At 40.0% G+C, this 27622-nt stretch overlaps 1 protein-coding gene across 2 annotated transcripts in view; it reads right to left on the reverse strand.

Moving 5' to 3' along the window:
* EML5 (EMAP like 5) overlaps window positions 1-27622 on the reverse strand; it is a 129826-nt gene that overhangs the window by 51026 nt on the left and 51178 nt on the right. For both annotated transcript variants that reach the window (XM_063117954.1, XM_063117953.1), the window contains exons 6-16: window positions 23113-23248; window positions 20231-20432; window positions 18699-18836; window positions 17990-18246; window positions 17007-17219; window positions 15399-15566; window positions 11547-11653; window positions 10610-10728; window positions 8759-8945; window positions 5165-5270; window positions 1019-1112 (exon numbers count right to left, since the gene is read on the reverse strand). In XM_063117954.1, the coding sequence (XP_062974024.1) occupies window positions 1019-1112; window positions 5165-5270; window positions 8759-8945; window positions 10610-10728; window positions 11547-11653; window positions 15399-15566; window positions 17007-17219; window positions 17990-18246; window positions 18699-18836; window positions 20231-20432; window positions 23113-23248 (1727 nt within the window). The remainder of the gene's footprint in view (window positions 1-1018; window positions 1113-5164; window positions 5271-8758; window positions 8946-10609; window positions 10729-11546; window positions 11654-15398; window positions 15567-17006; window positions 17220-17989; window positions 18247-18698; window positions 18837-20230; window positions 20433-23112; window positions 23249-27622) is intronic.

Raw genomic sequence — 27622 nt, forward strand, 5'->3', positions numbered from 1 at the left:
TCCTTTCTGTGAATAAAAATAGGTATTCTTCATACTTAAGCTTTGTTAGTGTTCTTGACTTTATTTAAGTACTAGGTACAATCTGCCTCAGGGTAAAATCCTGGTAGTTCCAGGTCATTTTGTGTACATGTGTATAGATGTGTGTTTACACATCTGTGTGATTGAAGACACATGAAGCGGATCTAGAAACAGAGCCCTTCCATTCACAGGAGGTTCTGGATCCAAGCCTGTATTTTTACCTTAAGAGGCCTGGCTCACACACTCGACTTTCTCCACATGGCTATGCTCCTGAATACACAATAATCTCAAGGAATTAGCAATGTGAAATAGTAATCAGCCTGCTAATAAACTTGTCTGCAATAACAGTTACATGTTTACACCTTAATTTGTAAATAATAAATAACTTCTGTACTCTGAAAGTTCTGACCATGACAGTGTTAATTAGTCATGGTGAGTTCTAGTATCAGTTATTTTATTAATGTTTTTTACTTAGTTTGTGTACTTGCCTTTTGGTCTGGACGAGACACAAGGCAGCTATTAAATGGACTGCTATGTAAACGTCTCAGAGGACAAGTTTGATGATCAAAAGTTCCCTGATCTTCTCCCTATACATAATGGGTGAGCTAAAGTATTCCTTCTCACCCCACCTACTAGATGCTTTTTTCCTGCTTGTGGGTCTGCTGGACATCCATCATAGGGCCTAATGCAGGTGTGAGGCCTATGCCTATAAAGTCCAACGCACAATTAGCCTGAATTGCAGTCATTTCCAGGATTGACAGTAGGATATCAGAACTACACCCTATGCAAGTTATATCAGATCTTTGCCCTATGCAGGTCTATGCCCTATGCAAGTTATATCTATACATGGTTGTCCAGTGGCTTGGGAAGGCATAATCCCACCTTCCTATTGTGCACAGGGAGATCATCCAAACCAGCCCAGAGTCCTTGTACTTCTATTCCTCGCCACTGCTACTTGAATTCTGCTTGGCTAGATTCCATAATTAAGCTGGACTCTTACCTTACTGCTGAAAGCTTCTCTCCTTTTCTCCAGTCCCAAAGAACAATAGTGTGATTGTCATCTATTCCAACTGAAGCTAACCGTTTGCCATCCGCTACCAAAGGAAATATATGATAAGAATGACAGGAATAAATAATTAATCTTTAACCAGCAAGATACCTACCATATGTACATGGAAATTACCTGCATATCCACATCCTCACACTCACTCATTTGTGTATCTAAGCAGTAGCTATGTTGATTATTATTATTATTATTATTATTATTATTATTATTATTATTTATTTATTTATATAGCACCATCAATGTACATGGTGCTGTACAGAGTAAAACAGTAAATAGCAAGGCCCTGCCGCATAGGCTTACAATCTAATAAAATCATAGTAAAACAATAAGGAGGGGAAGAGAATGCCAACAGGCACAGGGTAGGGTAAGCAGGTACAGGGTAGGGTAAAACTAACAGTATAAAGTCCGCACAACATCAAGTTTTAAAAGCTTTAGGAAAAAGAAAAGTTTTTAGTTGAGCTTTAAAAGCTGCGATTGAACTTGTAGTTCTCAAATGTTCTGGAAGAGCGTTCCAGGCGTAAGGGGCAGCCGAAGAAAATGGACGAAGCCGAGCAAGGGAAGTAGAGATATTGTTTATATGCCCACATTTATTCTTTACAACCCATTTCCATGTCTGTTAGGCATGTCATTCACTGCCCCCTGTCCAGAGTCCCTCCAAAACCACCCCTCTAGACTTTCAGCGTATTGACTAGCAATCATTGCCTACTAATAAATGTGTATTTGAAGCTGTATTTATGTCTCACTATGAATGACAGTGATGAAAGGTTTGTAGCGATGAAAGGTTTGTAGTGATGAAAAGTATGTAGTTTGGTTTCCTAAGTGCTGCAGGATTAGCTAACACTTTATCTCATATGAATAGCTGCATCTTAGATGAGGGCTTGTTAGTTGCTACGTACACTCTGAATTGGCAGCCAAAGGAATATACTGCTGCTAGATAGCGTGGTGAGTTACAATCATGCAGATAACTGGGATGCGTGAAAGGTGATTGATGTAATGACTGCTAATATTACAAATATTATTGTAATAATATTTACACTGAATATTATTCAGTGAAGCCTGCTATATAAAGCACCCTTGCTTTAGGGCTTCACCTCTACAGTTCCTCTGGGGGAAAAGGTGGGGCAGATTTGTCAGAAGGGCACAGGAAAACCTAACCTATTCACCTACTTTGCCACTGAGCTTCCCAGTGGTCCCAGGCTGGGAAAGCACTTCAGGACAAGAAGGCTTCCAGAGTCACAAATGTTTTCTATTTCTTTATTAATTTTTATCCCACCCTTGCCATGCTCAGTCACGATAATATAATCATTCCATACAAAACACAACTTTAACCCAACAAAATGACACTAGAAAAAATCAGTAGCCTTCCTAAAGCTTGCTAAAATAACTTGTACTGCCTCTAACAATCCTATATACCTATATGTTGATTTGTGAGCATTTTGAAGAGGAATGTCACAAATTATAACTGATGCAATGCATATGTTTTCCATCTGTATTCCAAGTACAAACAATCCGTGGGACTAAGTATCTTTCAAGTAAATGAAATGGAAGACATCAAATTCTTTCATTTAAGGGATTTAGAGGTTTTATTGATTTTGATTTACTTGAAATACTAAACACACAAAAGGTTCCAGGACTCTAATGAACCTTAAGAAATTCATACATCAAATATTACTTTTTTGTTAATTCTTCACAGCAAGTGAATACAGTAGATAGTCAAAGAGGGCAATGAGGAGGTACAGGAGAGGGTAATCAAAATTTCTTGAGCCAATAACTTCATACAAACATTATTTTATACTGCACATTTTTTGGATAGTTTAAAATCTCAATTCTGAATTTGCAACTACATCTGGTGACACTGCCAATATAATAAAAATCGGGTATAGTAGGTTACATAGAAATATTATTATTTTTGTTTTTCGTGTTAAAGAAGGCAATCATTCACATGAAGAAAAACTTGTTTTAAAAAGTGTTCTCTTATCTGGTAAACCTAACGAGTAACTGTTGATCTGATCAGGTGAGAAGTTCTTTGTCTGTCTGTTTAGGAACAACACTGTTGGGTTCAAAACTGTGGAAAAGAGAACTTGAGAACTCTAAGACACAAACAACCCTCCCAAACAACTATACAAGTTTCCCTAGGATAGCACTTCTGAAGCCAGAACTCAAATTGGAGGCAAGATCTGTGATCTAAATAAAGAACCAACAAAAAGCCCGTTTCCCACTCCACTGCCACAGCTAGAGAAGGAAGTGGATTTACGGGTGGGAAGGACCCGGATCTATGCCGCACGTGGTCTGGCACACGTATGGCATGAGGCATGGGCAGGGCCAAGCCTACGAAGGCAGGCCCCGCAGAAGCCTGGCCTCTTTACCTTTTTGGCTCCCACCCTAACTCTAATAATAATAATAATAATAATAATAATAATAATTTTCTTACCCACCTCTCCTTCTGGATCAAGGTGGGGAACAATATTAAATAAATTAATAATCAGTATGGGATTAGCTAGTCACACCCTTTGGAGGGGGTGCTGAGTAGGAATTTTACCTGCCACCAATTGGAATCTCGTGTAGTTTTTTGCCTACTCCATATTGGGATTAAATCTTAGTGGAGGGTGGGGTAAATAGGTTAATTGGTTTGGTAGCAGGATAGTGCAGGAAATTTAGAAGATGGAATAGGGATTGGTGAGCACTCTGGGATCTTTATGATGATTGGCAAATCTTGAGACCTGCTCCTCAAGGGTTATGTGGCTCTCATGGCAGGATATGGTTTGCCTTTGGGGCTTCCTTGTTTCATCTACACAGAGTTCTTTGGCACCAGGCAGGGATGACACCAGTAGGTCTCCCCACACTCACAATGGAATGAAGCCTAAGAGAGGGGGCGGGAGGAAAGAACCTAATAGATTCCTGCACTTTCACACACAGATCCAGGGGATGGGTGAATTTCCCTTATTAATAAAGGGGCCCTAGTTTATCACAAAGCTCTGGTATCCATGTCATTATTTCATGGGTTCCTTCTCCACTCGCAAATCTAGTTAAGATTTCTAAAATTCTGGATCTTAACCAGAATAAAGATTGACCAGGTTTAAAAAACCCTGTTGCGGCCTTGCTTTCAGGTGGTGCCGGGCACTCAATTGAAACCCGGGCCTGCCGCCGATGGACAAGGTGAAACCGGGGGGGGGGGGGCGTGACTTACCCCCCCCCGGTTTCCCCCCTGCTGCGCCTGGGCCCACTGCTGCACGAACTGCAGTGGCGGCTCCAGGGAAGCCCCCTCACCCCACTTACCTTACCTGTCGGGGATGAGCGCTCTCTGTTTCTCCCCCCTCCCTCCGGGGAATCTGATGCTGATGCGCATGCGTTAGCTTATCAGATTCCCCATAGGGAAACATGGGGATTTTAAAAAATTACTTAAAAATTGATGGAATGGTCTTTTGAAAAAGAAAGGCCATTCCATCAATGGGCTGGATAGGGGAATGCAATCCAACTAATGGATTGCATGGGGAGGCTTCCCCTTTAGCGCTATAAGTGCGCAAAAAAAAAGTCGCCAACCCGGAAGTGTGCCTGATCAGCTTGATACAGACATGCTTCCCCCTTTTTCTGCTTTAAACTCTCATCCAGCCCTCAATATTCCAGCAATCTCCCTGAAACGCAGAGGGTTTGTAAAGCCAGCATTTCTTTCTGGCAGTACTGCGTTTCAGAAAGATTGCTGAAATATTTTTCATTTTCGGCTGCTAGGTTGACCCTCCCCCCGGTAACTCCATTTAACATGGCGGAATGTTCGTTTTACTGACGGTCCTTAACTACACTGTGCACGACTGTGTGCAGTGTAATAAACCAGAATTGTTCATCATAATACAATGCAGTCACATTTAGGAGTAATGGCAACAATCTAAATAAGACTTTTCTACAACATAATGATTGTAAGGGTAGCTTTTTCATATTAAACTTTCTCACAGATAAGAGTAAAACATTTCAGTTGTTCATGTATCAATATAATAGTGATCTATTCTTAGGATCAAGGAAGCTGTGTCACATTTGTAATGATTGTAGTTTTTTAAAAAAAGAAAAGAAAAAGATAATCATAAATACCTGAAAAGTCTACAGCACAGACACCAAATTGGTGATAGCCCTTTAATACTGACAGTGGTTTGATTGTCTCTGTATCCCAAATATGGATTGAGCAATCCCGACCAACCTTAAACAAAAGAGACCGAATACATTATTTCATATCTGAATATATGTTTTTTAAAATTATTTTTTAGTTTACATAAGAAATTACATCAGAGAAAAAACAAATGTTAAAAATTAAAGAAGTATAACAGGAACAATAAAACCTTTTATTCTCCATAACATCTATTTTCTATTAGATGCTATGGAGAAATAAAAGGTTTTAGTATTATAGTTATACCTCTTAGATTTTTACCTCTTGGATTTTTACACATGATTATAACATTTTCTTAATTTGGATACATTAAATAAAATACGGTTCAAAATCTAGACACAAGTTTGTATTCTGAATGTTACATGTGTAGACAGTAGCAGAAATAAATAGACCTACTAAAGGGCACAACTGATAAATCAAATTGAAGTTTTAATTCAATTTATTTAAATAATTCCAAACATTTTCAGTCCATCATCATCATTAACAACAACAACAACAACTTTATTATAGACTTTCCATACACAATTTTCATTACAAAAGTTATAATAAAATAAGATAAAAGTTTTTTAAAAAATATTTTATCCAGTTCAACAAAATCTTAACTTAAACTAAAACTATTATATTAATGAGTACAGTTCTTTCTCCTAGAGTTTCCTTGCAATGAAAGGAAACAAAGCTGCTCTATGTAAAAAAAATTTGAGAGTTTTCAGTAAAAAAGAAAAGAAAAGAATTTACTGATCATAACAGGTTGTTAATTTAAAGAAAAGTTTTTCTAATGGGGTGCTTATTGGCCTATCATATAAAGGGTATTTCAATATGTAATTAATTCTATTCTCCATCTGATTCAAATTACAAATACAGATCTACCATCCAATAAAGCAGAAAGCATGATCTTTAAGCATATTTCAAGAAAGGGGGACCCAATCTTCACAGTATCTAGATTATTGATGGTCCTTTTCATAAGGCAATACTATAAAAATAGATTATTACAACACTCATATCATTTCCAGATTGGATTTATTACTGATCTGGTTGCAAAATTTGCCTTAGCTGCAAGAAAGTTGAGAGCTAGGCACGAAGACTCCCAACAAGTTTCATAATGGAGAGCTGGAGATTTCGTTCTGGTATATGTACTGATCTAGTTTCCCATTCACGAGTTCTTAATGTATGTTAATGTGCTTTTTATCTTTATATTCCATTTGTGTTCATTATTTTAATTTTACTTTACACACATATCCTATGTATACCATCCTATAGCCAAAGCTCTCTGAGTGGTTTACATAAGATTAAGTCACTTAAAAACAATATACAAAACTTAATTAATTGGGTGCCATCCTATCTCTGTTTGAAGGATAGCTGCTGGGATCCCTAGGGACATGCCAATAGATTCTGCAATAAATATTTTCTGTTCTATTTCCAATGTTCTAATGCATATTTCATTAACTGAAAAATTATTTCAGCTAGGAATATTTTTTAGGGCTGCAACGTTATACATCCACTCTTTGTATGAATAAACATCCAAAATAACTCCACTTATCTGTTTGGCAAGGACTTCTAAGGAAGGATGTTGAATTAATGCCATTACTTGGGCTCAAGGGGTATTTGAGGAATGAAGAGTTGCAAAACATAATGTTTGATATCAATGTTTTTCTGAAGAGTGTTGGGTTGTAAAACTGTAGGTCAAACATGTACTTAGACTTTTGCTTATCAGTTAATAGTCAATAAATATTGTATGGGGTATAAACACTAGAAACCTGATATATAGAGTTTAGGAAAGTTTATAGAATTAGTTTTTAAGTAGTAAATTTTGAGAGGTCAGTTGTTTTGTCACCGACAGAATATAGAATCAATTTTGTCTAACCTGAAAAATAAATGTCAACTCAGGCCTCTTTTCTATGTTTAACAGCACAATCTTATACCCACTTACTTGGGAATAAGTGCCATGGAATTAAGTGCAACGTATTTCTGAGTAGACAAGCATAGATTGCACTGTTAATCTCACTGGAATTTTTGAGGAGTTGAGACTGATCTCAAATGTACAGGACAATAAACAATTAAATAATTTTGAAGAAAGTTTATAAATATGCTCTGATGTTAGGGGCACATCAGCTTCTTTACCATCTCAGAAGCTCACCAAGCCTATGTACCTGTCTATCAGTTGGACAGCCTATTAAGAGCTGAGTAAGAAACTTGGAACTTAAGAGAACTCCCCCTTTTAAACCTGTAAGACTTTAAAAACCGAGCCTGGAATCTTGGATATAAGAAAGGTTTAACAAATACTATGTCTCTTTAAACTATTAAGATCTGGGAATCACATGCATTGTTTATTGCTAAAGAACTACTGTTTTAGCCTACATGGTTGTATTTTGATGTCATATTTTATTAAGAATATTTAGATCATTTAATAAAAATGGAAATGGATCTAAAGATTTCCCCCTTACTCATTCTTGTTAGTACAAAACCAAAACTGAACCCAGCCTGTGGCATTATCTGATGTACTCCTTGTCTAAAGTCCTAAATTATTATACTTAACTGGCAGCCAATGGCTTCCTGCCATTTGAACATTCAGCACTTAGCATGCCACTCCCCCAGGAGAATCGCCTTGTTAGAGATAACAAGTGGATTCCCCTTCCTGCCACTCATGCTACTTGCCCTCCCATTGGGAGACAACAAGGAGACTCTTCTCCCTGCCTCTTCTCCTCCTAGCCAGAGTCAGGGCTTAGGGAGTGAAGTGGGTGGGGCCATGAAGGGAACCCAACCCTTGCAGTCTAGATGGGGAGCCTTTATGGGCCAGACTAGGCCAGCAAGCTGGAGGTTTCCCATCCCTGGTGTAAGAGCTCTAGTGGATGCCTCTGTTAACAGGAGAGGTCATCCCCTTACAGTCCCCTGAACATTTTCTTCAGAGGGTTGGGGGGATCCTCCTAAACAGCATAAAAGATAGCACGAGCAACTGCAGGGGGAATCAGCAAAAACTCCTCCCCGGCTCTTCCCTTACTGGAATTCTTCACTGGATCAAAGTTGCTTCAGTTAACAGAAAGACTCCTGTTTGCAGAAGGGAACTACTGGATATAGCCCACTGGCTCTAATCCAGTAGTTCCAGTGTCCTCATGGGGGCACCAATGCATTTATTAAGCTCTGTGCATGCAGCTGCTTTAGCATTCTTTTATGTAAGCCACACAATGGGAAAACTCTTAAATGGGAATAGAACACTTTTCTTTGTGGAAGAAAACAGGAAAGCTCTTGCACAAAGAGATGCTGCCATATGCAGAAGAGCATCATTGCAATTACTTACAAGTACAAATACTGCATGTTTCAGACTTCAAGCATAAACTTTCTTGTAGTCAAAGAAATCTATATTTATTCATTGTTTTTCTATCAAAACAATGCCAATAATGTATTCTACAGCTGGATTGCTTTCAAATGCTTTTCACAGATTCGTATGACACAGATTTATGAAATATTCATTTAGAAGCTCACTAAAACAACAAATGCTTTCTAGTTTTCCTAAACATGAATCTTACCTGGCCTGTTGCCACATAGTCCTTTAAGGGATGAATAGCAAGACACAGAATGTCATCATCATGACCCAAATAAAAACGCTGCGTGTTTTGCTGCCGATTGTATACTACACCCACTGCTGCAACATGGTACACAATTTCTCCAGTCTGGGTGTAAAATAAATTACTCCGACAATCATAGCCTCTGTAACTAATAAAACAGTTTGGCATTAAGACAATATGCATCATTACATCGGACAGGGGTGCAGAACCTGTATCAGCCTGAGGGCCAAATACTATTTCAGAGACGTTCTCAGGGGATGCATTCCAGTGGTGGGTGGGGCCAAAGGCGTGAGGCCAAAATATTAGCATATTTTACCTTAAGTCTCTTACTGTCAGTAATCTAAGCTTTAAGAGTAAGATTGTCATGAGTGCCTGATTGGGTCTGGGAGGCTGACGCCCCCCCCCATGTCCAGCCCCCAGGACCTGTCAGGCGCGATCTGCATGACCGTAGACCCACACTCAAGCACTCGCGAGGCCCCCACAACCATTCAGCAGCCACTTACCCTGGCTGACAAAACCGTACACTTCCTCCCACTGTGTTAATGGTGGCCGCCATTAACACAGCAGGGGGAAGTGCACAATTTTCAAAGCCTCTAGAAATCACGCACTTTACCTTGTGTCAATACTGTAGCAGCTGTAAAGGCCCCATGATTGCATTAATGGGGCCTTTACGGCCAGCACTGATGCAGTGGAGCAAACTGCGTGAGTTCTGGAGGCTCCAGAAATTGCACACTTCTCTCTAGTGCATTAATTAACACAGTGGGGGGAGGGGGAAATGCGCAATTTCTGGAGGCTCCGAAAATTGCTCACTTCACCCACAGTATTAATGGTGGCTGCTATTAACACAGCGGGGGGGGGGTGTACAATTTCAGCAGGCAGGGTAGGCGGCTGCTGAGTGCTCCCCAGGCCAGGCCAAGCTTGAGGTTTTATACCCTTAACATAGTACATTCAATTAAACATTTTAGTTTTAAAATTATATATGTGAGAATAACAAAACAAATAGATAATAACCTCCTTTTCTAGTGACAATTGTAGGAGACAGAAAGAAATATGAAAATAGCTAGTACAATTAGAGGAAAATGACAGTGCTTTCCTGTGTTTTGGGAGGTATAAATTATAATTATTTTATGGAGGGTCTTTAAAAATGTTTGTTGCGATGTGTGGCCTTTTTTTTTTTACTTCTTTCTCCCAACTCCTAAATATTTTTCTCCAGATTTACGTAGTAGCAGAATATCTCAAAAGAAAATGCATCTGATACATATAGTTATATAAATTGAATTAATTTGTTAAAAAAGTTTTATCAAGCAAGTCAATATTGGCTAATAACAGATTTAAAAATACAATAAAACATTAATTTCACCATCACCCTAGTCCTTCCTAGTAGAATCATAGAATAGTAGAATTGGAAGGGGCCTATAAGTCCATCAAGTCCAACCCCCTGCTCAAATGCTAGCCTCAGAGGGGGGAAAACAAACTTCATAATTCTGATGCGTTCTTTATATATTATATATTCTTATTTCTTAGTTGAAGGCCAAACTAGGTTTCACATTGGGAAATTTGTGACTGAATTTCCTGTGCTTTTTTAAAAAAGAAAATACAGCTTTGTCTAGGAGTGGGGAGGGGCATTTGGATCAGGACCATAGTGATATGGGGGTGAGCTGTCTGGGGAGGAGGTTGCTTTTACTTTAAAAGAAAAGTGGGAGATTCAATCACGAATCTCTCCGTGTCATATTAATTTTGCCAATTACATGTCCAAATCTAGGAAAATAATCTCTCTTGTTTGTTTTTAGGCCAAAATTCTGATTTACATACCCATGAACAAAGTGCAATCTTATACTATTGATTGGAGCCCGTTCTCTTCTTTTTGAGGCTGCAGTTTTTCGTTTTTCTTTGCATTGCTCTTTAAGCTGAGGTAGATCTTCTTTGTAAACCTTAGCAGAGAATATACAGGTTCTCTGTAATTGTGCATATCTGAAAAGCAAATCTCTCTGAGGAATAGAGTTCTATGGCCAATCTTCTTACTTTTCTACATGAACAGTATAATGGACATGGTTGCAATAATATTAGAGAGTAATTGCAATACAATTAATTATAGTATGAAATAAAGTACCAGGAGTATATTTAACGTTGGCTGTTTCTGTTGTTATAAGTATTCAGAGCACATTATAAGCACTCTAAGCACATCAAAGTACTCTGTCAGAGTTTACATAAGAGAGGCTGGATAAAATCCACTGGGAAGATTGGACAGTGTGGTATCACTCAACAGTTCTGCTGATGCATCTCCATTGCAGCACCAGAACAGGCAGCCAAGGTTCTGTAAACCCTGAGCTTACCTGGGAACCATGATACTGCATAATGAAGGAACTGTGCAACAACTGCTAATGCTGCTTACAACTGGTTAGAGCAGCTGCAACCATTCCCAGTCAGACTTGGGAACCATGGAGTCCCAAGGTAGCCTTTTAATGCTGTTATAAGCTTAATTTGTGTTAACTACCTTAAAATATCAATTATAAAGTGGGGAACAAATTCCTAACATAAAAATAAAACTACATAAATAAATTGGCATGACACCTGGCTAACAGCTATTGCAATTGTTCTGACCAGTCACAGCAGTGTCACCAGTTCTTGCACAACTTGCGGGCTTTGTGGTATCAACATTCTAAATGTACCCAGGCTTTGCTGGAGGCAAAGGGAATCAGCACAGTGGGCTTTTGGGCCATACTGATGTTTTAACGACATAGGATAATACCTGTCGACGGTATGTGAGTTGTGTCTCTTGTTCAATTTCAGAGTCCAGCTCTGGAACATCAGATTGATCAGAATCTGATTCTTCACTGTTAGAGTCAACCAGGCTTTCTGTGATAAACAAACAAATCAGAGCAGATATTGAAACAGCAGAAACAAAATTAAGTTAATTAACACAGCTATTTTATACATGTCAATGGCACTTACTCCCAGATAAGTGCATATGGGATTGCACCCAAAAATACTCAACTAATAGTACAATCCTAAGAATGGTTACTCAGAAGCAAGTCCCTCTGAGTTCAATGTAACTTACTCTCTAGTGTGTTTAGAACTGCAACCTAAATATGCCAAGTTAGGTAAAAAATAAAGTCACAAGAGCTCTCGCATATTGAATCACCACAGAAACAATTTATGAGTGTCGAAAATGTGATGTTATATGTCTGTCCATACTGACTTTCTGTTTATAACTGTGTATTCTTGTTATAGATCTAGGAATTGGTAAGTATCTCTAGGATGAGAATAGTGAATTTGCAGGTGTGACCTTATTGGCTGAGAGAGTGAGAAGGAGGGGTGAAATGTGTGCGTGTGTGTGTGTACGCTATATAAACAGGGTGCTGTGCCTATGTGAGGAAGACAGGGGTGAAATAAAATGAGAGAGAGAGAGGGATGAAATAGGATGAGGGTGAGGATGAAATAAGATGAGAGAGAGAGAGAAATGCTGATGATGCTGATGCAAAATTGGATTTAGATCAAAGTTAGGATTTTAAGATCCAGGATCGGTCAAAGTCCTCCATCCTTCTTCGGCACTGTGAAATACCTGAAATAAAACCCATTCATTATATGATGATCGGACACTGTTTCTATTGCATCCTTCTTTGTTCAGGGCCTGATTCGGTGCAGTAAATTTCACGGTATTGAGAGGAGTGAGGACATTGAATTCAATCCTGTAGCCCTCTAGGATTATAAAAAGCACCAAATTGTCCATGGTGATCCTCTTCCAAGTAGGGAAGAAAGCCAAGAGATCTCCGAAAAATGTAGGGATCAGAAAGTGCAGTAACGGAATTGGTGGATGGACCAGTGTCGGTATCAAGTGAGCTTGCAATAGGTCTCAAGAAGTTGTCAGTGATTGCTGTTGACCCGGCAGCAGGCTAGCTGGTCCCAATAGGGATAACCATGATGGGTTCAACCTATGCGGTCATTTCAGACTACTGTCTGGAGACTCGGGCCTTTTAAAAGGTTTTCTTTTTCTTCTTTCTCTCCTCTGCTGAAGCAGGGGGAGTGTGTTTCGCTGTCCTGGCTCTTTTAGACAGCTTTTTAGCAAGAGACTGTGTGATGCATCTGCCCGGTGTCGAGTGTTGATCAGGAGGTCTAATCACCTCCATAGCTGATCCCTGTGGAGATGACTCTGCTATAATAACTGATTGAGGCTGTGGAAGATTAACTGCCTGAAAGACTCTATTCCACAAGATGGCCTTTAGTCAATCCAAATGGTTCTGTCTAGTTTGTTTGGAAAATGCCTGACAGAACTGACAGGACTCCACTACGTGCCCTTCACCTAAGCAGAGAAGGCAAAGAGAGTGGCTGTCAGAAGATGGTAGTTTGCTCCCACACGTTGAACACTTTTGGAACAAAAGCCTTGAGGGCCCTACACCCATCCAGACGATCGCGCAACAAAATCAACCAAATAGGTTTAAAAGACAGAATACACTGAAAGAAAGAACAGCAAAGACAGAATAAAAATGCCTCACAATTAGGTAATCTTGACATAATGATCAGAAGAAGTTCTCAACAAGGTTGCCATAATGACGAACGAAAGAGAACTGAGAGATTAGGCCAAAACCTGTTAGGAGCGTGTTCATAGGAGGGCAACCAGGATGATCAGGAGTCTGGAAACAAAGCCCTATGAAGACAGACTGAAACAACTGGGCATGTTTAGCCTGGAGAAGACAAGGTTGAGGGGAGACATGATAGCACTCTTCAAATACTTCAAAGGTTGTCACACAGAGGAGGGCCAGGATCTCTTCTCAATCATCCCAGAGTGCAGGACACGGAATAATGGGCTCAAGTTACAGGAAGCCAGATTCTGGCTGGACATCAGAAAAAACTTCCTGACTGTTACAGCAGTACGACAATGGAACCAGTTACCTAGGGAGGTTGTGGGTTCTCTCACACTAGATGCCTGCAAGAGGCAGCTGGACAACCATCTGTCAGGTATGCTTTAGGGTGGATTCCTGCATTGAGCAGGGGGTTGGACTCGATAGCCTTATAGGCCGCTTCCAACTCTACTATTCTATGATTCTATGACATGCACAGTGGATAAGGGAGAAAGGTTCTCGCCTAAAACACCTCAGCTATAGAAGTTCCTGAAACGAGGCTCCACACAGGCGCGGAGGCCATATGTGTGATGCACAGAGACCATGAAGAAGAACAAAAGCAAAAGCAAACACATGCAGAATACTTGAGTAAACCTTAATCAAATCACATCCGCTGCTCTTAAAAGTATTATGTCTGTACCCAGAGTTAATCAAATGTAATTTCATACATTAAGGTTTTTTTCCCCATGATGATCTAGGGCTTTGCTAGACCTACCAGGTGTTCCATCGTTGAGGAGCGGTGAAAGCGGCTTTTCCCGTTCAGCCGTGACGCCTCATGATCCACACCTGCCTTCGATTTGTGGCGGAAGTTTGCGCCGTTTGTGCTGCTGCCACCGCGAGCACGGTTGCGCAGCCACACCGGCCTGATTGCCGCGGCTTTTTTTTCCGCTCGCCGCACGGTTTGCGCAAGTCCGAAAGACCGCAAACTTGCGCAGCCGTCAGCGATGCCGCTGGCGGCAGCAGCAGTGGCAGTGCCAGCTGAAGTGCTGCTGGTGCTGTTGAGGGTCAACATTGATGCGCTCACTTCCTGATGGGGGTCGTGGCGGGTGTAATATGACCCGGGGTCAATCGTCTGCATGGGCACTCTGTGCCTACGTCTCCCATCATGCCTCTGAGGTGTCGGCGGCGATGACCGCCTCTGTGCCCTGTGCCCCATCCCAAGGAGCCAACCCACATCTGGCCGTAGCCATGGCAGCAGCCCACAAACAGCTCTGCCCTCTGCCAGCCTGGTACCCACACTAACAGGCAGCGTACAGCACCGCCATTATGTGGCCACGGTAGCTGCCCACCGCAAGGAGTCACCAGCCACTTTTCCGTTCCTCCGTTCCTGCGCAAACTGTCACTGGGGGAGTAAAAAAAAAAAGCCGCTCCGCCGCGCTGCCCCAGCTGGCGGACTGCGCGCAAATGGCGGACGCGGCTTGACCGAAGCCGCTGACCACTCCCCCTTAGCACGCCTTTTCCTGCCCAGTGCGGACCGCAGTGACCTCACATCCTCCCACACGTACTCCGAATTACCGCGGGACGCCAGGAAAAGGCGCACTAGAACTCACTTTTTTAAAGTCGGGAGAAAGAGGCTTCACCGCAGGATAATGACGGATCCTCGTGAACGTCATCTGGAAGCCTCGACGTGACTGTGGAAGGTACGCGCGCTAGAGCCTCATCTAGTAACGCCCCTAGTTTGTTTTAATGCTATACCACTTTTTAGCTCTTGATTATTATTTGTATTTCGTTGTCAAGATTTAATTGTGTCATATATTGTTTTTTATTTCTTGCAAACTGCCTTGAATGATAAGAAATTCCTAGATCAATAAATAATAATCTCCTACCATGTGGTAAATGGACCAGGAGCAAAAGAAACCAGAAACTGGAACCAAAAGTAAGGGAACATAAAAATATTTGGGATTATCCAGTTCAAGATAAAGATATCTCAAACATCACTGCAAAATTATATTAAAAAATTAGTTTATATATTGCTCACTGACCTTGTGGTGCTATGTGAAGAGCATCCTTCAGCTTCCTTTCAGGAACAAATTTCCACTGGAAAACAGAATGGTCTGCTCCACCAATAGAAATGACCCACTGATAATCATGTGACCATCTGACATTTGTCACATGTGCTGAATGGCCAAGGTATTTTTTAAACTTTGCCCCTGTAAAAAAAAAATCAGTTTCATTCTGCTTCAAATTATATTTCATCATTCCCAAAGGCTGTTCTACATGTGGTTTGTATCCAGCAGTGCCCTGCATAAGCAGAAAAATATCAGAATGGCGTAAAGCATCCCAAACCCAGGTGAAAACCTGGATTGGAATAGATTTAAATAATGAGTGTCCTCCAAGACTGCCTGGAGTTGACAATCCACCACTTGCTCTACTTGCTTAGAAATGGCAAATAGAAAACTAGGTAATACTTTTCCCTAGGCATGGGTTCTAAATTTCTCTTCTCCAAAAATGGTTTTATCATTTATAAATAAATAAATCCTTCAAAACCAGTGTGGCCACAATATCCCTTAGTCAAGCATTTACTACAGCTGATAACTATAAAAGCCTAACCTTAGACAATTTCAAAAACCAATTTCTTTGGCTCCTTTGGACAAGAAGCCAAAGAACAGGTAATTGGTTTCATCCCCTCCCACATGCAGCTTATCGACATCCAACAGGACCAGACAATGGGCCTGTTTGTTTGTCATGACAAGCCACGACTAGGTTAATTCATCTGCAGGGCTTCATGATCTGTGCTGGCCACCATTTTGAATATGCAAGCCATGGCAGGTGGCTTGTTGTGTCAGTGAGGGTGGGTTGTTGGTTTGGTTAACAAATCACCCACAATCCTAAAATAACTTATGGGCTTGTCATGACATGCAAACCAGGTTAATGTGTTGCCTTCATCTAGCTCTGCTTCTGCTAAAATTATGTCATCTAAGCCATAGAAGCTACAAATGATTTTATTTGCAAAATGTAAGGCAAAAAGGTCACAACGAACTTTAGATGGTGATTTACTGGGCCTGCATTAAGTAGACCCCCTAACCTGCCAAAAAAAAAAAAACCTCCGTTGGTAAACATTCAGCAGATGCAACGGTGTCAGAGAAATATGCTTTCTGCACAGGATAGGCCCCAATTCAGGGCTCTAACTTGAATTTGATTAGACTTGTTCTGAGTTTTCTGCCATCTGTGCTTTAAATCTTGCCATTTCATAGTCTTTAGCTCCATAGAATGCCATGGAGCAGCTTGGCCCAGGCATATTTGTGATTCTGTCTACACCATGAACCTCATTCCAGGAATCAGGTAAGATCTCAGCAGAACTGTTAACCAGATCTGTGGGAAACTCTCTCAGACAACAGGAAACCATTTGGATCTATAAGTTTCCAGAGATGGATCATCAAAACCATGACCACAATCTTCTCCACCCACAGATCACTACTTCCACTGTGTGGAAAAAGTAATGCAATATCTGGAATATGCCATGCTTATTTGGGTGAAGGATCCTCCACAAACTCTTTTGTCTAAAATATAAACCAGTCACAAATGTGAACAGTCATTTGGCTGGCAATAAAATTCCACTATTACATTCAAAGTATACACTAAAAAGTTACCTTTTCTTAGACAAGGATACCTAAAGAGTTTTACTATTCCATAGTCATCAGCTGTAACTAGAACTTGGCCCATAAAATTTGCATCTACAGAATTAATATCATTGATCTCTGAATATTTAGGCCATATCCCATTAACTTCAAGGCCTGAAATTGAAGTCCATGAAGCCCATTGGACGCCTTTTAACTCCTCCTTATTTGCCACTTCTTTTCCACCTAAATATAAAAAGAATGTTTAATCATTCACTCTATTTATAAAGACAATTATTATATTAATTAATTACTTTGACAAATTCTGAAAAAATGCTGCAATACTTTAGCAACTGAATAGCTTATTTCAACAAATGCACAAACTGGAGATTGTTATGAAGCTTTAAATGGATTGAGGAAAGGTTGTTCTCTATACACATGACTCGCTGAAAAGAATGAACTAATTAAAGATAATATGAATGTAAAAATATATTGATACACTAGGGAAAGAAGGACATAAATGAATATCATTGGTCTAACAGTGCAATGTTATACATGTTACTCAGAATTTATGTGTCTACTTTCCTGGGGCTTACTCCCAGTAAAATGGATGCAGGATTGCAGCCTAAGGAGTCATAGTAATTTAGCTACCACTAGCCTATTTTAGGAAGCTGCCTTTGTCCAAATCAGAATCATTTAAATAATTAAATAATAAGTACCCTTACTTATAATCCAAATACTTGGAAGTTGAGAACTGGCTAAATCTCTTTGTTACAATATCTACTGTAATGCACTGTACATTTTGCAATTCAACTGAGTGACTTACAATTTTTTATATGTGGCACCATCAACAAGTCTGATGACCCAAGTCTGGTAAGAATGGTTTGGAGAGGAATGACTGGCTTCAATTATTACAGATACTTCGCCAAGAATGTGTTACCCTTGCAATGACAACCTAAGCACAGAGCTCACCGCTTATTCTCATGTATGATTATAACCGTAGTAGAGTATCTCACCAGGCATCCTGTAAAAAAGTCTCTTTCCACTACCATCATTGGTCTGCAAGTATTTACTGTCCAATGACCAGTCCATATGAGTTATGAAACTTGTGGATCCAACACACTCCCCAACCTTTTTGTACCGCTGAACAACACCATAAATATCAACAGAGCTGTCATTGGAGCCAACTGCAAGGAAATTTCCATCTGGTGAATATTTTAATTCATGAATAGCTTCTTTCCTATCTTTAATATGAACAACCTCAGTCATATCTCTGTAACACAGAAAATGAAAAATATCAGGTGGTTAAGACTACATTTTAAAACATTTAATTTCATTCAAGCTCTGTCCCACTCCCTACACACATACACATCATGTGAAGAAATGTATTGTAAAAATCTACAGTGGAGTAACTAGTTTAAAGCTGAGCTATCTACATATTACTAGAATGCCAATTTATCTGCAGACGTACATATCTGAAAGATCAAATTAAAACAGGAAGGCCATGTAGCTGCAAAAAAAATACTGTTTGTGCATATTTCTCCAACTTAGTGAACAATGCCACAAAAAGCTGCTTGCAAAAATGTACATGTGAACCATCACAAACGAATGCATTGGAAATGAGTACAAATGACCAGCAGGGGACAAAATTTTGCTATTCGTTGTTGAAAATTAACTCTGAGGCAAAGTTTCTTTTTGTTTAAATGTCTCCAATGTGTAACTTACCTAACTCGTAGTACTGTGAAAGAACCATCTTTCATTCCAAGTGCAAGATGAATTCCATCAGTACTAACAGCTGCACAACGAATTGGTTCTTCCATATTGCACCGTGCAATCAATGCATGGTCTATAAGGCTCCATATTCTGCAAGAAAAGTATTCAGTGTAAACAATATAAAATTATTATCACCCATGCAGCAGAAAAATATAATAGATTTTGATCTGATTCAAAAATATCCAGGAGAAAGCATATGACTTAGCTCCATATGTCCTGGCCTGGATTGATAACCCGAGCCAATTCATCCTGGAAAAGGGTGGCAGTTAGGAGCAGAAGAAACAGAAGCCACTCTGCAACGGTGGGACTACTAGAGCTATGTAAACACTTTCAGTTACTGGAGGATGAGACTGGAGGACAGCCTGCAGAGGAAGAATTACAGTGGACCCCATGCAACAGTGAGCAAAAGGCAGAAGGTCAGTCGACCAAGAAGAAGAGAATCATAAAGTGCTATTCCATCACTATAAACAAAGTAGAATGTGATGTAACTCATACTATTTTAAACTGTACATTGTGCTTGGGAGTACAGAGCAGCACTGAAAGGAGACCTATACATTTATTAAACTATATAAGAATGAAATCCTAGCCCATAGTGCTAGCTTGCTGGAGGGGACTAGGATTGAGTGGAGATGCCCCTCCACTGGCAGAGAGGAGAGCGGGCACCTCCATCTGCCCTAGCAACCCCATTCCATCTGCAAAGAGCTCCATAAGCAGAAAACTATCACCAGTGGTATCCCTGCTAGTAGTAGCAGCTGGTGTAAGGCCTTCAAACAGGGTGTTTTGGGAGTGGGGTGCCTGATCCTTGGCCCCTCAGTTATGTTGGCCTGGAGCTGACAGACCAAAAGAGGAGGGGAACCACCTCTTCTCTCCCCCCCCGCAACTTTCCACCCTGACCTGTGTGAGCCAGCAGGGCTTCAGATGCAGCTGTAGATCCACTACTCCATTCCCCCCTGACTCCATTTTGTACTGCCCATAACAATGAAAGCATTAAACCATTCCAAGGCAAAAGAAAACACATCTACTCAGGCTATAGTAAAATTACTACAGCATTACTATTAACATTAGAATACGTATGGCTTTAGCACACATACATATGGGCAGAATTGTCTGTCTAATTTAATTATCTGTACAGACCGGATGATATATTTAAGTTTGAAATAAGGTAAGTAAATTACAAGTTTTAATTCAGAAATTCACTTAACCTGAACATCAAATCACTTACTTTGTAATTAATTAATTTTATATTCTATAGTTTTATGGGAAAATGCAAAACTCTTTATAAGTCCTACTCCCTAGGACACAATGATATGTCATCAGTTATTTAAATACAATGTGTAACATTTGGAGTGCTTTTTTTTTTATGAAGACAGAATATATCTTAGATCATAAATATCAGAAACGAAAAAATAAAAATATTTGCATTTCAAAAAGTGCATTTTATTGTACATGGTCACATTATCTTTTGAGAATCCAAGGGAGCTAACCTGACTGATCGATCATCACTTCCAGTCATGGCTAATGGTTTTGTAGGATGAACTGCCAGAGCCCAAAGCTCCCCTTCACAGTGCCCTTGCATAATAAGAAAAGGTTTATTGCGTTCATGCACCACAATCTCAAAAATTTCACTATCTTGTGTTCCAACTAGGATGTGATCTCCTCGCCAGCAAACACTTCTCACAGACAGACCTATGGAAAGTAAATATACAGCTTATACATAAATTTATTACTCAAAATAATTACTGTGAAACATTCAGAGTTCCTGAAAGGAAGAAAATTAATTAAATGATGTGCTACAGAATAAAGCTTGCTGCCTATTACCGTAAAATACAAATGTTCTCTCTATATTATAATAAACAAAAGAAGCCTGTAACCAACGTTTTGAAGTCAAGTCAAGCTTATATGGCAATCAGCCATTATACACCAAATATTAACGAAACATAGATGAGCAATTACACTCCAGAAGAAGAAAAATCCCAATATTCTTTCACATTTGCCCCTTTGGTCCTTGCACGCAACTGCAGGCATGGCACAAGGAATTTAGTTGTTCTAAATGTTACATATTAACATTACTCAGTAGAAAACACAATTTTGAAAGAGAGGGTTTCTCTTCACCAGATCCTCAGAAGTAAGTTTGAATGAGTTCAATAGTGATCATTCATGTGTAAGCAAACACAAGAATGCAATCTAAGTTGTTTATATTTGCACTGCCTTGCACTTTGTCCAAAACGGAAAGAAAAAGTAACTGCCTCTCCCTCCTCCATCATTATTCTTTTATTCACAGCTGTCATAGCTATCTTCACAAACAACCATTTGTCGTCTATTCCAGCAGCACCTTCATGGTGGCTGATGCTAGAACAAACAACAAATATATTCTTTATAGCCACAACCACGTAGAATTGTATGGATTGACAGGAGTATGCAGAGGCAGCTTCTGCTCTTTCTTCTTCCTGGAGAGCATGCAAGGTGGCTGAAGGTCATGATACTGCTCACAGACCTAGTTCACATGTAATGACAACCCATTAGTTTAAAAATCAGTGGATTGCCATGCACAAGTAGGGTTGAGCAGGTGCATTGTTTGCAGCACACTTGCAAGTTCCGCTTTTACAGCACAACCCATGATCCATTCCTTCGTAGGTTGTGGAGCATGACATCTAAACCTTTGAATGCCATCTTTGGTAGAAAGGTGGGGTACAAATCAAACAAACAGATAAATAAACCTGAACTGAAGGGTTGTTTACGGACTAAAGAACCCAGTGATTAATCCATGGTTTGCTGTTGGGTTAACTGCTGGACTGTTTACCCATAAACAGGAGGAGCGAGGAGAGGGGAGAAGACAAAGGGAATATCATGGCCTGCTCCAGTTGGACTCCCTCTCCGCACAGGGTTATCTGACATCATGACCCTGTCAGGAAGAAGGAGCAAGGAGACAGAAGCAGGCAAAAGGAACAGTTGGACCTCCCCCACCCCAGCCACAGGACTAACTGATATCATGACCCTATGTGGGGACCAATTAGAGAGGAGCAGACAAAGGGAGTGTCAGGGCCTGTTTCAGTTGGATTGCCCCACCTTTGGGAGATGAATTAAAGGTAGAAATCTACATATTAATGAACAACTTTGATTTCATTTTATCTATTTAGCTGTTAGTTATGCCTCCCACAATCACCAGAACAGAACAAACTAACGTGATCAAACTACATGTATCACAGAAGGTAAAGATGCACCCAAAAAGACTGGCATCAAGAGGTATGGGGAAGGAAAGCTGGGTTGGGGTGCTAGATTTGCATCCATTTTGAATAAGCTAATTAAGTAGCTTGCTCTACAGTGGAATAATCTAGCAGTGAGTTCTTTGCTTGTCAACTGTGTTCAAATTCTTTGAAATGTAAGACACGCTAATTTACCATTTTAATTATATGTCTAAATGTTTCATTTCCAGAATAATAAGATAAAATTTGGGCTCAGCTCAACTCACAAAATTCTAATAGGATGTTTATTAGATCTGTATTTAAAAGCTGCCTTTTGCAGAGAGTATTTGGGAGGCTTACTACTGGTGAAGTTTTACCCTATATTATTATGTAAATTCTACCAAAGATGTCCTAATCCACAAAATGGATTTTTTTCTTCATCTTACAATTGTCATCTCAACATATCTTCCAATTGTTTTAGTGAATGTCTACTGATATAAACTTGCAGAATTATGATCCAATGGCAGCAGTACTGCATTATAACAATTTAATAGAGAATTACTAGATAGATAGATGTGTGTGTATACCCCACCACCACCACCACCATCACACACCTTAGACAGGTGATCAAGACCATCACAGGCTTCATGCATGTAGTAGTCACTTAATAATATTTACTCCTGTTAGGTGGCCATTTATAATGATATTATTAGGTGTGCAGATCCAAAATACATTAGCCCAAATTAATCTCCTAAGACACTATATGTATTAAACCTACGACACAATGTCAGTGCTGTGTGAGATATATCCCTAGCCTAACAGAGCAAAAATCAATACACTCCACACCCCAGATCCACATATCCATTACCATGGTCCTTTGCTCATGTCCCACACAACGCCTAGAATATTCGAGAATGCACATCCATGGTGCTGTTATAAGGACTGTAGGACTCTGAAGACTGAGAGCCACCTCCTCCATCAGTAGAAGGGCAATGAAGAGCAACTAGCACAACTACTGATATGGATATACCAGCTCTCCTCTATTGTCACGCCCCCTCCTAAAAATGCACTGAAGTCTATCCCCTCGAACACAGTGTACCCTGTCCTTTGTGCTTTCCACCTTCACATCTGAAAACAAGTTTCCCTTAGATGATCATTAAAATAATAAGTGTGGTTTTTTTTACCTTTATATCCCTGGTCTGTTTCCCTGAGATCAATCACAGTAATTGGTTTAAAATTTAAATCCCAAAGGCGAACACAGCCATCCCTGCCACCAGTAGCAAAGCCTTCTTCACATGCATTCATGCTAAAAATTCCTGCCTAAAGAGAAACAAAGAGTATATTTAACTATATATGCAATGCACAATAATTATTATGTAAAGCAAAATTCTTCATATGGATAAAAAAAAAAAATTTCTCATGCTTTAGAAGGCATTATGCGTTTACAGAAAGAGCAGACTCATATCTTTAAAAGAATGAAGATTAGAAAAGAACAGCTATATGTAACTCTCTCCAGCTTTTTGAAGAAACCCAGCCTGTGAATGCTACTATACCCAGTGGAGGCTGGTGGCTCTGATTTCAGTGAGGCTGTGAATCCATTCAGAGTTTTAGTCAGAAACAACCAGAACGCTAACAGACCTATCCAGGGGACAGAACCCTATCCCCCAAATAGGTGTAGCACCTTGGATAGCTCCTTTAGAGTTCTGGCTGGTTTGGACTAAAACCCAGAATGGATTTTACTGCCCCACCAAAGACAGAACCACCAGCCTACACTGATTAAAGCACACAACGGCAAAACATCTGACAGCTTTACTTGATTGCTGTGTAACTACATAGCTGAAATGTGAAATACACAAAACATAATGTTGTCTGTCTCTTCCTAATATTGGTCTATGAGCTGATACTGTGGCACATGACCTGCATAATCAGGATATTTGCTTTGTTTAATTCAATTAATCTTGAGCCAATGCACCTCAAACATTTTTACTTCCTGTAATCACAGTGACTGGATAAAGAGGCTAATCACAAATCCACTAACACAACTGCATGAGTACATTATGTGTAGCCAGTAGATGCTTTTTTCTGTGTACTAGCAGTGCAGGCACCCCTAGCTCAGTTATGAAGCTTAGAATAAAATTTAAATGTTGTACTGAATAATTCACACTGATTTATATAGAAAGAGACAGTCAGTCCTCGCTTCTTCTGTAAGATCTGTATTAAAAAGAAACTGTACTTTGAAGGCAGTTGCTGTAGGAATGCCACCAAAGTGCCAATGACCACCTGAGGGGGGACTTCAGGAGGATCAAAATTTGAGATCAAGGCCCATCATCATCATCATCATCTTAAAAATCACAAAACATTTAAAAGACAAGTATCTTGACACCCTTCCTGAATGAAGATAGAGTGTGTACCAGTTGCCACTCCAGAGGGAGTATATTCCAGAGTTTGCAAGCAACACAGGAGAAAACACTTTGAGGGTGTTTTCAAAAACCGTCTCTCCTGCTGATCTTAACAATTGAGTAGGTTCATGCTGTGATAGGACCTGGCTATCTGGGGGTCAACCTAAGCCATTCAAGGCACAACCCTGTGCATATTTAGATAGAAAAATGTCCTTTAGCATTTCCTGGCTGGCTGGGAGTTGTAAGACTTTTTTTCCAGGTAAAGATGCATAGGACTGTGTTCATAGAGCATTAAAGGTTAAAACTGACACCCTAAACTGTGCCCGGAAAACAGTTGGCAACTAGTGCAGATATTTCAGTGTTAGAGTGATGTGATTGCGCTACTGTGCACTGGTTAGCAGCCTACCTGGTGCATTTTGCACCTACTGAAGCTTCCAAACATTTTCCAAAGAGCATAGTGTACATTGCAATAGTCTAACCATGATGCATCCAAGGCATGGATAGCTGTTACCAAATCAGACTGACTTAGGAACAGTCATAGCTGGTTCTCTAGATCTAATTATGCAAATGCACTCCTCATGCTGCAACTTGAAGATGCAAGGATAGCAAAGGATCAAGGTGCACTTCCAAGCTAGGATGTTGATTTTTCAGGAGGGTTGTGGGTGGGGTTGCTTGCGAAACAAATAGCTTGAGATGACTCAAGCAACGAAGCTGAACCACATTATGGGGGAAAAGACCAAATGAAAGTTCAGAGTCAGGCAAACCCTGAAAAATGTGGTCAAACATACTACAAGCATCAAGCAATGTATCAAGCCATAAACCAGAGAGAGAGAGAGAGAGAGAGAGAGAGAGAGAGAGAGAGAGAGAGAGAGAGAGAGACTGAGGCCCTTACTACACCTAAGGATTATCCCAGGAAAACGGAAGGATCATCCCTGCGTGCTCCTAGGATCCCATGTGTGTCATTTGCATGCACAGGGATGATCCCGGGACAATCCCAGGAAAAAGGCAGGTGTAGAAAAGCCCTGACTGACTTCAGGTCCAAGCAATCCAATATTTTATCACTAATTATGACTATCCACAATGCCCCAGAAAAAAAATTGATAGAAAAGGTGGAAGATAATATGGGAGTTTATCTTAGTATTTGAAATTCTGTTAGTTAAAATGCTTCACTCAATTGGGATAAATTTTTGCCATCAGAAAACATTTCTTCCTGAACCAACAGAGTTTTTTGTAACCTCCCTGCCCCTACTGAGTTAACCCCTGAAATATATTTGTATGTCATCATATACCTTCTCAACCTCCTTTGTCAGAGCTAAACAAGTTCACTCTTTGATTTTTGACCATAGCACATATTTTTCATTCCTATAATCATTCTAGATGTTAAGTCAAGTCTAAATTATAATAATTTAAATGCAAATAATTCTGGTTTTCACTTGGAAATAGAACAAAACAATGGGTGTTACGTGTTGGCTCACAAGAGAATTAAAACACTTGTTTAAGTTTGCTTATATTGTTTCCACTTATATTTAATTAAAACCTGGCCAAGTGATGTTTTATACAGGTTGCCTGTTATCTGACCTTGGCTTTGGCCTCAATCCACACAGCTTGAGTATTCACTTCTGTTAAAGAATACTGAAATAAATTATTCAGCTACTAAGGGGGTGTACTATATACATTTCCCATGTAAAGTCCTAACAGTGTGACTATGCCAGACATGCATCCTTTATTGTTTAATTATATATTCTCACATATACAGTTCAACATTCTGAATGCCAAAGAAGATTTTGTTCATTGGTTATACTATGCACTAATCTATACCTTGGGAAGTGCTATGGGAAGCTCATTCATGTTTTTATATTAATTCCAAGCTAGTTACAGCATTTTCTTATAAAATGGGCCTGGCCTTGAAGACTGTCTAGAGACTTGTAGAGGAAAATGGAGCAAATCAACAGCATGCTAGAGCAGTAGTTTGAAATCTGCACTTTCCAACACAATTCTTGTGGATATTATATCCTAGAAAGTCCTAAAAGGTTAGACAGCAGATGCACAGGATGTTACCTTCAACTCAATGAGCATTTTTTTGTGATCTGAAGTTTTACCTACCAATTTAATCTATTTAATTTTTACAGTTATATTGTTTTAAAATGTTATGAGATTGCCTTAGCCAATGAAAGAGCAGTATAGAAGCTTTAAAAATAAAATAAAACAACTGTCAGTGTGATGTAGTGGTTAGAGTATTGGACTGGGACTCGTGAGATTCCAGTTCTATAACCCACTTGGCCATGGAAGCTCACTGGGTGACTTTGGGCCAGTCACAGACGTCTTCCTCCTTTCCCCTTTCAGTAGGGGTTCCGCAAGGCTCAGTGCTTGGCCCATTGTTGTTTTCCTTATACATGTTGCCCTTGGGCAAGCTTATTCAATCTCATGGCCTCCAATATCATCTGTACGCCGATGATACACAACTATATCTGTCATCTCCGGAACTTTCTCCTGATGTTCACGATCGTATCTCAGCATGTCTTTCAGATATCTCAGCTTGGCTGCTTCATCGTCGTTTGAAACTTAATATGGCAAAGACTGAATTGCTTGTTTTTCCTCCTAAACCTTCTCCTCATCTCTCATTCTCTCATCTCTCATTCTCTCTTACTGTCAATGATGTTACGCTTACTCCAGTCAAGGAAGCTCGTAGCCTTGGCTTTATATTTGACTCCTCGCTCTCCTTTATTCCTCATATTGAGGCAGTAGCTAAATCTTGTCGTTTTTTCCTGTATAATATTGCCAGGATTCGATCATTTTTGTCTGTCTCTTCTGCCAAGACGCTTGTTCATGCGCTGGTTATTTCACGGTTGGACTACTGCAACCTTCTTCTCTCTGGCCTTCCTTCTTCTCACATCAGTCCGTTGGTTTCTGTTCACCACTCTGCCGCAAAGATCATCTTCTTGGCTCGCCGCTCTGACCATGTTACTCCGCTTCTGAAATCTCTTCATTGGCTTCCAATTCACTTCAGAATCCAATATAAACTTCTCCTATTAACCTTCAAAGCTTTTCATGGTCTAGCTCCTTCCTATCTCTCCTCTCTCATCTCACACTATTGCCCCGCTCGTGCTCTTCGCTCCTCTGATGCCATGTTTCTCGCCTACCCAAGGGCCTCTACTTCCCTTGCTCGGCTTCGTCCATTTTCTTCTGCTGCCCCTTATGCCTGGAACGCTCTTCCAGAACATTTGAGAACTACAAGTTCAATTGCAGCTTTTAAAGCTCAACTAAAAACTTTTCTTTTTCCTAAAGCTTTTAAAAC

This window comes from Elgaria multicarinata, chromosome 2 (assembly GCF_023053635.1).
Source record: "Elgaria multicarinata webbii isolate HBS135686 ecotype San Diego chromosome 2, rElgMul1.1.pri, whole genome shotgun sequence".
NCBI lineage: Eukaryota > Metazoa > Chordata > Lepidosauria > Squamata > Anguidae > Elgaria > Elgaria multicarinata.